The following is a 12,402-nucleotide window of genomic DNA, read 5'->3' as shown; positions in this document are numbered from 1 at the left end:
ATACATATCCAAAAAAAGTAAAAAGGAAAAAAAAAAAAAATAACGACTGCAGGAGAACAATAGGTCGCAATTAAATATGTAATAACATAATATATGAATGTAGAATATTTATGAGAATATATAATCAATTCATTTTATTTAAATTTGGAAAAAACAATAATGCTCATATTATATATAAATATATGGAGATAAATATATATAATAAATAATCTACCGCTTTATATTTAGTTTTTTTAATTTATAGAAAATAAATATTAGTATTAAAATGGGATTTATTGTATGACCATCTTTTATGGTATACTACTAGTTGTTATTTCTCCTATGTTTACAACTTTTTTTTGATAATAAAAAAAATGTACATATATAAGATCGATATTTTTTGTATAGTTATAAAGTTTATTTAAAAATATTATAATTCGGAAAGATTGCCAATGAACATATGATTATGCAACAACATGCGGGTAAGCATGATTGGTAGCATTGCATAGGGTGCGACTATCAAACAGATATTAAAAAAGTGAAATAAAAAAGTGAAATAAAAAACAAATACAAACAAAATAATAAACAACATAGTGGATAACCCACAGAAAAACCAATGAGCCACACCAAACCGAAAAAATCAAAATTTTTCAATTTGAAAATAGAATATCGTAAAAAATAATAACATAAATAATAACAAAACAAGTGATGAAAGAAATAAACAAATTCACATTAAGCCATAATTTTGTCATTATAAAAAATGGTGAATGTGTATATATGACTATAAATGATTAAATAAGGTTTTTGAAATTTTTGATATTAAAAGGATCTGATGTTACTTCCATATTTTTTTCAAATTTATGGAATTCTTCTAATAGTTTAGAAGCCTTTAAAGAAATTTGTTGGTACTGTTCTTTTTTAGTATTATCTTTTTCATGTGTTGATTTATTATTATATTCCTTTTCAATCTCTGTTAAATATTCTTCATAACTTATTGGTGTCTCTTTATTTATTAATTCTTTTAATATAAAAAATGATATATCTTTAATTATAAAATAATTAAAATGAGATTTAGCTACAGCTAATGGATAAATATAATGTTCCATTATAAATTCTTGTAACTGATAATCATATCTAATTGGCATTGTCTTATTTTTTTCATTTTCATTATAGCCATTATCAATATGTTCTTTTTTAATAATTTCTTGCTTTGTCATATTTATATTTTGAGTATGATCTGAAATATCACTAAAATCATGATCAAAAAATGAATTTTCACTATTTGAATCTTGAGATGCATTAATACTTTTTGTACTATCGGCATAACTAGATGTGTTATTTGAATATGAATCATTATTTTCATATTTATTAAAATTGTTTATTTCATCACATATTTTTTTATCATTTTTTGACAAATTATTTTCAGAATTTTTTTTTTTTTTTTTTTTTTTATGTTTATTTGTTTCTATTTTTCTTTGATTTTCCTTTACTTTTAATAGAAACATATTTATATCTTTACTTTCACATTTATTATAACAAAGGTTTTTATTTAGTGTACCTTGTTCTTCAGTATTTGGTTCGGATTTCCATAAAAATTTATAGAACCCATTAGTAATAGCAGATGTAATATCATTTAAATTTTGTACAATAGCTATTTTAGCATTTTGCATATTTTTATCCCATTCAAACCAATATCTTGCTCCATTATTTCTCCAATAATTTATTAAAACAGGATCAGAAATATTATTCACTTTCGGATATATTAATGGTTCGATTCTAAATGCAACCGGATCAAAACCATGGAATATGTTATAAAATTTTAAACCGCTAATTAATTTAAGACCATCATTTATATATTCTGGTTTATATAAAGATAGCAACGCACTTAATGGGCTACCAAGCATAAATAAATAATCTATTTTACTTTTTAACTCATATTTCAAATTATTATCACTTATTCGAACCTTAATATTATGTAATATTTCATATGCCATTGCACTACCTAGGGAATATCCCAAAAGACATATCTTAGAGTGTTTAAATCTGCCACTTTCATCCTGAAAAAATTAAGGGGCATATAAATTGGATAGACATGAATTTTTCGTTTTGCACATAACTAAAAATAATATAATTTTTCTTAATTACAGTATTTTTTTTTATTACATTTTTTAGAGATTCCAACGTTTTATTTATGTCATTATATAAATTTAGCATTATGTAATCCCCATATCGTGGGTGTAAAAAGCATATAATATCACCCGCGGAAAGGTTTACTATTTTTCTGGTCTCGGCCATTGTATTTATATTTATTCGGTTGAAGACGCTGAAGGTGGAAAAAATATATATATGCATATATAATTATGATATATTTTCAACAAAGTAGGAAAGACACAAACAAACAATTAATCAGGAACACGAGCACAAATTTGATGTTTAACATTGCCATAGTAGTGATAATATGCATATAGACAATGTAGAAATTATGTATAAGCAAAAATGATTACTGAATTTGAGCATCAATGATATATTTTTTCCAATTAAATATGTGAAAGTGTATATTGAAAGGGTGGTCAAAAAACCACATTTTTTTTACAATTTTAAAACAATTTTTAAGATCTTCACATTGGTTTATAATTAAATCTTCATTAGATCCTATCCCATGAATTATTAATATTATATAATCTACATCATTAATTTTATCATCTAAATATGGTTCTTCTTCATAAAAATTTATATTATTACAATTTTTATCTTTAGAGATTTTTCTATTTACATGGTTTTTATCTTTGGGAAAAAAAAAATTTTTATTTTTACTTTTATTTCTTATATTATTATCATCATCATTGTCATTGCCATAATTATTGTCATTGTATTTTATTTTTAAAGTAGGAGAATTCATTATGATAAAACTGTTTATATATTTTTCTCGTTTTTTTTTTGTCAAATTTATATTTATCTACTTGTCTATTTTTGCTTGTCCTTTTTTTTTGTGTAATATATTCTCGATTTTATTTTTAAGACGTTTTAATATTACTTTGGATTAATACCTTTTCAAAGTTTCCCATTTGCTCAATATGGGAAGCTTTCATGACTCTATATATATATGGTCATGTAATTATATTTATAGTGTATGTATGATTGTACATGCATATGTGTAGTAAATTTGTTTTTATATTTGTATATATAATAAATGAATGTATCTCGTATTCGCTAAATACGTTATATATATACATGAAGTAAACTTTTTTTAGTTATATGTATATAATGTAAAACAGTAACCTATTTATGGACATACATATGTACTTACAATTATGCGTGTGCAAATGCACAGAAAAAGTTCCATAAAAATATATTATATATATATATATACATATGCAAAGGGTATTGCGCTTTTATTTACGATACATTATTGTTTAAAAGAATTTGAAAAATAATTTCAATATAATATACATGGATTTAAAATAAAAATTAAAAAAAAACACACAAATATGGACAAATATAAAGAATAAAACCTAAATTGAATTCTTTAAATTATATATCCTACTTAAAACATTTTATCTTTTATAAAATATCCTTTCCCCTTTTTTCAAATAATTAAAGAATATAATAATATTGTCAACAACAAAATAAAAATAAAAATAACAATGTGACTTTATATGCGCTTGTGCCTATATATATATTTTTTTTTTCAGACTTTATACCACTTTGATAAAACATTTTTACAATTTTTTATTTTTATAATTTTTATCATAATTTTCCCATTTAAATTAATATATATATTTTGAATATTTAAAATAAATAAATAAATATATAAAAAAAGCCTAATAAAATAATTAAACAACCAAAAATTGGCATATATCTTTTGTGTGTATTAATCTCATTTTCTTCATTATGTTTTATTTTTATTTAAAGTTACAATGGTATAATAATATTAATGATTTTCTTTAAATTAAAGAGTGTATTTTTATAAAGACACAACTGTATGTTTTTTTCAGATAGCGAATTATTGCTATTTTGAATGTCCTCTTTTTTTATGAACAGTTCAGAAAAAAAAAAAAAAAGTTAATAACATTTTACAACCAAAACAAATATATAATAAAGAATATACTTATGGTTAAATATGGAATATATATATATATATATATATATATAATATATATATATAACTGTTAAAAATTATTTAAAAAATATACAAATTTTTGAATAGTTTTTTTTCATTATACAAAAGAGAAGGTTATATTTATATCCATGTCTTTAAAAAATATATGCATATAATATAATTAGCATTTTAAATGATGTTTCTTTAATTTTTTAAAATTTTTCACACATAAAAAGAAAAAAAAATGAGAATAAATAAGAAAATAAAATATAATTAAAAATGACTAAATAATCCCATTTTTATAAATTTAGTTGTAACCTTCATTTTTATTATATACTATTAAAAAAATGTATATAGCACTTGTTTTTTTTTTTTTAAGATCATAAAGGGAGAGTTGTATATATTTGGTGCATATAAAAATTGGTCTATACTAATTTATTCAAAGATCTTTCAATATATATTATTTTTTTATAATAGAACAACAGTAAATTTTCTACAATTTTTTTTACATTCATAATATAATTAAAAATAGATTTAATTTCATAAAAATTATAAAATTTTCAATATATATTTGTGTGTGAATATTTTTTAATCCTAAATTAATATAGTAGCTATATAGTATAAAAAAAAAAATGGAATGTATATAGTCTCTTGTATTAGAACAACTATTGTATAGTTAGCATTATTTAATAATATAGATATATTTTTTATCATAAAATATTTATATAACATTAAAAATTAATATTAAATTATTTATATTTTTTTACATTAATTCATATATATTTATCTCTATACTGTCATGGTTGCATGGGATATTTTTATTAACAGCATAAACTACACATATATTACATTTTAGTATATATTTATGAAATCTATCTAAAATTAAAAAAATAGTAAAAAGTAATAATTTTTTTATTGTTATATTTGCTTTAAAAAAGAGACACACATTACATCTTCATAAATATTAGGTACTTTCTATTTTCATCAAAGAAAGCCAAAATATTGACAATTGTGTCAAAAAAAAAAAATAATAATGATATAGTAAGAAAGCAAATGAATACAAACAGATTTTATATTCATAATAAAATGGAAGAAGATAAAAAAGAACATAATAATAAAATAATAAAAAATAAATTATTTGATCCAGAACAAATATTTGGACACCCACCTGATCATAAGAATGCTGATGGGACTTTAAAATGTTATGTAAATTGTAATGCTAATGTATATAATCCTTCTAAAGGCAGTGTAATGCATGGAAATAATGGGTGTAGACAAAGCTTAGGAAATAATTATAACCAAATGGGAATATATAAAAATAATGAAAAATATAATGAAAATTATAACAATAAGAATGAACAGGATCATAGACAAAGTAAACACAATGATGAAATAAAAGAAATAATTGAAAATGGTAATGTAAAAAGAAAAACATTATTATTTAATAATATTGTAGATTCAAATAAACAACTAAACAAAAATTTTAATGACTTAGAAATGAATAAAAAAAGAGATAGTGATGTAAAAAGATGTGTAGAATATTTTAATTCATTACGTAAAGAAAATGGTGATATTAAAACAATACTTGAAAATAATAATTTCAAAGAATTAAATATTCCTAAAGAACATTTAAACAATGGTAAATTTTTAAATTATTTAGATTATTATAAAAAACATGATTTAAAAGAATTAATAAATTACTTTGATGAAATGAATACAAAAGATAATAATAAACATCTTTTGTCTCAAAATAAAAATCAAACTACCACATCAAGGTCGAGCAGTGAAAAAAATAATTATAATGACAAAAAATTAAACAATGATGAAAAACAAAAGGATCTACTAAATTCGATACCAAATAAAATATCAGAAAATAAAACTGAAAATTTAAAGACGCAAAAAAACAAACGATCCCAAAATCCATCATTCAATAATGATGGTGAAACAGATGAAAAATTATTTTATCAAAGAAAAAAAACAAAACTTGAAGAACCAGAACCAGTATTTTATACCATAGATGATTTATTTGGTTAAAAATTAAATCAGGCAAAATTATCAAAAGACATTAAATAATAATTGTGATTGTTGTGATTATTATAAATTCAAATATATATTATTCGAAATATTTAATTTTTTGTTTAAAGATTTGTTTAGTTTGTATATATTGTTTACATTAGAATTTAATTGATGTATGTACTTTTTTGTGTTCCGTTTTTTTTGTCTATTAATAAAAGGCATTTATTTAATATGATAAATGTGATTTTATGTTTTGTTTCCTTGCTTGTTTTTATGTATTAACACGCTTTAGATAATAATATAGTTTAATCAAAAGCTCCAAGTCTTAAGTTTTAGGTGCATATTTTCATGCATACACAAGAACATACACACATTTATTCTCGATTTTAACATTAATGGTATTAAACTTGAATATGTTAAAAGGTAATATACAATATAAAACAATCACGAATACTTAGATTACAATTGTGATATCTATTGTTATAATTTTTATTGCTTCTTTATTTATTAACATAAAAAGTGATATGCTATTTAATCTAATAGTAAATTTGGATGGTTAAATTTTTTAAAATTTGATTATTAGGCCAATACAAAATAATAAAAAAACAAATATAATTATAAAACATAATTATTACAGGAAACAAAAATATATACATGAAAACAAAGGTGAAATTATATTTTAAGGTGTAGAATAATTATGTAATAGAATAATAAAATGAAATAAATAATTAAACAATTAAATAATTTTCATAGATAATATGTATATGCAAGCGTCATATATGAAAAGACAGCGAGGTAGTAAATGCAAAAATTATCATTAATTATATATACTATGTTTTTTTAAACTGCAAACATGCATATTTGTTTGTTTTAAGCATTCTCTATTGGGTAAGACAGTTTTTCAAATGCCCCTGTTAATAAGATACCTTGTGGGTGACTTTGATATTCCCCAATTTCTGCATCAAAAATTGATATGGTTTGATTGCATAGCATATGTCCTAGATTATCTGTTGGACAATTAGAGCCTAACAATACTTTACAATTTGGTGATTCCTGAAATACAAATGTTGATACTTCTTTGCTCTTACTTGTACACTTTAATTTTGCTTGATGTATTGATTTTCCCTTTCCTTCTTTATTTAATCGAGTATCATAAGAAAATTCATATTTTAATAGTTGTCCATCAAAAAGCACATATATATCAATATCTGATTCACTACTTTTTATTGCGGTAATATTATAATCTTGTCCATATTCTACTTTTCTCACACATTTTGGTCCATCAATTTTTACATGTATTTGTATATTTGGAGGTAAAGAAATGATTGCAATAGTATCAACTTTTTTTCCAATTAGCTTTAATCCTGGTGATGGAATTTTAAGTTCTAGATCCTTTGGTATGATAATATGTCCCCATTTAAACAAATGAACAAAAAATGCCCATTCACATCCTGAATGTGTAATAGTTGGAACTATTTCACAATTTTTGAGATCATTAAAAGCAAACCCTCCATAAGCAATAGCTAAATTTGAGTAAGGATTGACACATGCAAAACCCTTGTTAAAATTTACTGATTTAACAATTACATTTTTTTTTTCATTTATGCATATTAATAATGCTGTTTCTAAATTTATACGTATTATTGTAAGATTCTCATTTAACAGACTTACAACAATTTTCGAATTTTTCAAGAATGTGGGAAACCTTTCTTTATGATTGTAGTTAATTTTTTCTTTTAATCCGGGGAGACTGATATGTACATCCTTTTCACCTTCAATGACTACATTACAATCATCTTTACCCCAAGCTTTAGCATCATATTTTCCACATAATACAGATTCAAATTCTTCGGGAATAGTGTCTAGTTGTGGTAAAAATTTAATTCGGTCATCATTAAATATTGTAGGTCTCAAAGTGATCTCTTCATGGTTTGATAACGAATACCATCCCTTTTCATCACAGTATTGAAATCTATTCCAAATAACAGCGTTATCTGGAGCCTTTGCTGTCTCAGGTGGAGCTTTAAAAGTGCATTCTACAACATTTGTCATTATGGAATATAACAAAAAAATGTATCACGTAATGTATTATAAAAAAATAAATATATACAAATATTAATTTATATATAATTAACGAAATTATTGTAAAGTAACAACAACAAATAAAAATTATTCTTGAAAAAAAAAAAATGTTATATATATGAGTATTAGAAAACAAATTCTACAATATCCTAGTAAGCAAGGAAATATATATCAAAAAATAAAATCTATATATATTTATTTCATGCAATAATTTTTTTTTACTTATTTTTTATTTTTAAATACACAAATTTAATTTTATTATATTAAAATAAGCATGCAAAAAAAAAATGTACATATATATTATCATAAAAGCTTGGCTGTCTTTTTTTTTTTCCTGAATTGTGCATATTTTTTTTTATTTTTTTTAAGGAAATCCCTATATTTGGCGTGTTACTATTTTTTTTATTTAATATAATTATTTCAAATTCATAATATAATAATTAAAAAAAAAAATTTTTTTTTTTGGCTAAAATTAAGATATGGGCTCAATTTATAAGGCAACAATAATAAGGAAATGTGCTTATTACATATATATATCCATTTTTGAGAATTAAATTTCTATTGATATATTTAATTGTTTAGTGTGTATTAACAATTTTAAATAGTTGCATAATGGTGTGAGAATCAATCTGTAATAAACAAAAAAATTATATTTTTGTTGAATTTGTAGAATTTTAAAAAAAATTATACTTTATTAAAAGCTCACTTATAATTCTTAGTTTATATAAAATGCATATTTATGTCAATACATTTTATTAATGGAAAAAAACACTCATGTATTGTAACATTTAATTTTCGCTATTATGATGTCTTTTTTTTTTGTCTATATGGCAATATTTAATATACATGATGATGTGCACATTTTTTAAAATATTATTGTAATTATGCTTGTTTTATTATAATTTCATTTAATATATTTTTTTGTAAGATCTTTAATTCTTTCATATAAATATAAAAATTAAGTAGTATAAGTGAATTATATACAATTTTTTGGTGTATAATATTTTTTTTAATACATTATTTAATTTTTTATTATTTATAAGTATGTATATATATATATTCTTATTAAATAAGTACACACATGTTTGTTTCAAGAATAGACAGTATTTTCGACATTATTTCTTGGAAAAATATATTCATATATGATTTTAATTCATAAGCATAAAAAAATATAAGTAAATTTTTTCCAAATTCCTTAAAAATGAATAAAACAGTTAAAAGAGAAGGAATATATTTCAACGGTTTTTTAAGATATAGTAAAAAGAAAAAGATAGCAAAAAATGATAATGAATATTGTGGATTACAAGCACAACGAAATAATTTAAGCGATCATAAGAATGCTACTAATTCATATGACATACATAGCGAGCAGGAAAATATAGATAATAAAGAAAATGATGTTGAAGAACGTCGGGAATCAAAGGAAAAAAGGGAATGTCATTTTATAGACAACGATATTAAGGGTCCCATTGATGAAAGAGATATAGTAGATATACAATTGAAAAAAAATGTTACTGGGAATTTTGGAAAAAAAGACAAATATAATATTGAAAGTGGTGGTAACTTTCCTAAATCAGATAATCCTATTTCTTTAAATAAAAAAAATAAATATAAAATTCAAAATGGGTTAAAAAACAGAAAAACTAAAAAAACAAAAATAGACAATGCTTTAAAAGAGAGAAATACACCCTTTTCGAAAAAGGTGGCAATAACACACAAAAAAAAAAAATTATTATATAAAAATAATCCAAAGAACTTAAACAAAATTGATAAACGTTATGTTGTGGAAAATTATATTAAAAGTTTCATTAATAAAAAGAAAAGGGATGATATAAAACCGGAAGCATTTAAATATAAATATGAATTGCCTACTATAGCTTCTCTAGGAAAAGTAAAAACATTAGGTTATTTTAATTATGCATTTAAGAAAGATACATTAAATGATACTGCGAAGTTTATCTTAAATAATTTATCTAACATATATTTTGAAGATTCGGTTTTACGCTTTATTAATCTGCGTAGAAAAAAAAAACTGATAAAAAAAAAAAAAAAATTTCAAAAATATTGACACTCAAGATTTGAAAAACCTGAATAAGTGCTTATATTTATTTGCACATAAACATTGTAAATAAAACTCAAGCTTATTTATTCATTTATCATGGAATAAGCTTTATTATCATTATAGTAAATATATAGATATTTCATTCTTATATATTTTAGAAAAATGTAAAAACAATTTTTGATTGTCATTAATAATATTCTCTCTACATATAAATATTTAGACAACTATATTATATATACATAAACATGTATATATATTGTTGATAAATATGATATTACACCAATGTGGCAAATTAATTTTAATTAACCTATTCCTATTAATTTTGTTTGATAGACCTTTTTATAAGTAATGAATATGACATTTTCCTTGATTTCATTTCTTTTGCAATTTTCTTTATATTTATGTTTTAATTTTCTTTTTTTTTTTACTTTAATTTATTACAATTATAAGAATACGATCACCATTTTTAAACAATATCATAATATATAGAAAGTGAAAACACTAGTAATATATATAAGGGAATACCGTTGTTTTCCTAATTATTTTGATAATATCCCAAGGATAATAAAAAATTATAAATATACAATTTTTGAGAATGCTTTTTAATATAAATTAAACAAAAAGGGGGTATACATACTCATAATTTAATTTTTGTAGGAAATAAATTTTTAAAAAGTAAAAAAAAAATAATAGCATTAATCGTTTTGTTACTAGTTTTCGAAAATATTTTTATAAAAATTATTTAAATTCATGAAATAAGAAAAGAAATATTGTAATATATTAAATCTATATATAGCACTTTTAGCTTATGTACAATCGAGGTAGGAAATAAGTGTTCCATAATCCATATATATATTTTTGTTTTTTGTTTTGACAAATTGTAAAAAATAATTAAAATTATTTTCCTGCAGTTGAGCTTATTATTATTAAATTATTCAAAAAAAAAAAAAAATTAAATTAAAAAAAGTGAAATAATTTAAATATTACATGCATAATTAATAATTTCTACAAAATTATATTATTGCTGTTGATATATTTATATATTTTTATAATTCCAATATTTCCCCATTTTATTATTATAAAAATATATATATTTTTGAGTTTCACATTTTTCTTTATGTGTGCATATTTTTAAGTTTATTATTTATCTTAATCATAATTTATATTAATATTTTCAAGATCGTGTATATATAATGGCAATAACCTTACCCAAATTAAAATATGCATTAAATGCATTATCACCCCATATAAGTGAAGAAACATTAAACTTTCACTATAATAAGCATCATGCTGGTTATGTAAATAAGTTAAACGGATTAATCAAGGATACCCCATTAGCTAATAAATCTTTAGCAGATATTTTAAAGGAATCTACAGGTGCAATCTTTAATAATGCAGCACAAATATGGAACCATAGTTTTTATTGGGATTCCATGGGTCCTAATTGTGGAGGAGAACCACACGGAGAAATAAAAGATAAAATTCAAGAAGATTTTGGATCTTTTAATAATTTCAAAGAACAATTTTCAAATATTTTATGTGGTCATTTTGGTTCAGGATGGGGATGGCTAGCATTAAATAATAATAACAAATTAGTAATTTTACAAACACATGATGCTGGAAATCCAATAAAAGACAACACCGGTATTCCTATATTAACATGTGATGTATGGGAACATGCTTATTATATTGATTATAGAAATGACAGATTATCATATGTTAAAGCATGGTGGAATTTAGTAAATTGGAACTTTGCCAATGAAAATTTGAAAAAAGCTTTAAATAAATAATTTTTTTTTATATGAAACATTATTTTTAATTACTAAAAGTATATCATATGTGTACTATTATTGCACGTGTCTCTGTATATTTGATATTTATCTATTTTTTATTTTTTTCAAAGTCCGTAAAATGAAAAAGGATTTTCATAATATACGAAAACGATCTTATACAAACTATATTTCTTTAAAATGTTAAGATTAAAAAATAAAAAAAATAAAAAAAAATAAAAAAAAATAGCCAAAAATACATTTTTTTTTATGAACAGTTCAGATTTATTCCTTCCTTTAATAAGAATTTTGGAATAAATCATCATTCGTTCATGTTCTTAGACTTATAATGAAGATGATGAAATTTTAACATATATATATATCATTGAATATAA

General features: G+C 21.6%; 5 protein-coding genes across 5 annotated transcripts; 3 read left to right on the top strand and 2 right to left on the bottom strand.

Annotated features, from left to right (window-relative positions):
• Positions 1-770: 770 nt before the first annotated feature.
• On the bottom strand, positions 771-2,878 carry PVVCY_1402490 (phospholipase, putative; the record flags this gene model as incomplete). The annotated part of the gene is made up of 3 exons (XM_037634856.1): positions 771-2,036; positions 2,143-2,302; positions 2,484-2,878. 3 exons carry the CDS (start codon positions 2,876-2,878, stop codon positions 771-773), a joined length of 1,821 nt encoding a protein of 606 aa, XP_037490898.1.
• A 2,253-nt stretch (positions 2,879-5,131) lies between these two features.
• On the top strand, positions 5,132-6,112 carry PVVCY_1402480 (conserved Plasmodium protein, unknown function; the record flags this gene model as incomplete). Its single annotated transcript, XM_008624776.2, has 1 exon — positions 5,132-6,112. One exon carries the CDS (start codon positions 5,132-5,134, stop codon positions 6,110-6,112), a length of 981 nt encoding a protein of 326 aa, XP_008622998.2.
• Positions 6,113-6,964: 852 nt separating this feature from the next.
• On the bottom strand, positions 6,965-8,146 carry PVVCY_1402470 (conserved Plasmodium protein, unknown function; the record flags this gene model as incomplete). Its single annotated transcript, XM_008624777.2, has 1 exon — positions 6,965-8,146. The coding sequence occupies one exon, from the start codon at positions 8,144-8,146 to the stop codon at positions 6,965-6,967; it is 1,182 nt and encodes a 393-aa protein (XP_008622999.1).
• A 1,231-nt stretch (positions 8,147-9,377) lies between these two features.
• Positions 9,378-10,244, top strand: PVVCY_1402460 (conserved Plasmodium protein, unknown function; the record flags this gene model as incomplete). Its single annotated transcript, XM_008624778.2, has 1 exon — positions 9,378-10,244. The coding sequence occupies one exon, from the start codon at positions 9,378-9,380 to the stop codon at positions 10,242-10,244; it is 867 nt and encodes a 288-aa protein (XP_008623000.1).
• A 1,187-nt stretch (positions 10,245-11,431) lies between these two features.
• On the top strand, positions 11,432-12,028 carry PVVCY_1402450 (superoxide dismutase [Fe], putative; the record flags this gene model as incomplete). Its single annotated transcript, XM_008624779.2, has 1 exon — positions 11,432-12,028. One exon carries the CDS (start codon positions 11,432-11,434, stop codon positions 12,026-12,028), a length of 597 nt encoding a protein of 198 aa, XP_008623001.1.
• Between the last annotated feature and the right edge of the window lie 374 nt (positions 12,029-12,402).

Source organism: Plasmodium vinckei, assembly GCF_900681995.1.
Source record: "Plasmodium vinckei vinckei genome assembly, chromosome: PVVCY_14".
NCBI classification, from domain to species: Eukaryota; Apicomplexa; class Aconoidasida; order Haemosporida; family Plasmodiidae; genus Plasmodium; species Plasmodium vinckei.
Note: the sequence above shows the minus strand (reverse complement) of the source record. Positions and strands in the feature narration are given on the sequence as shown.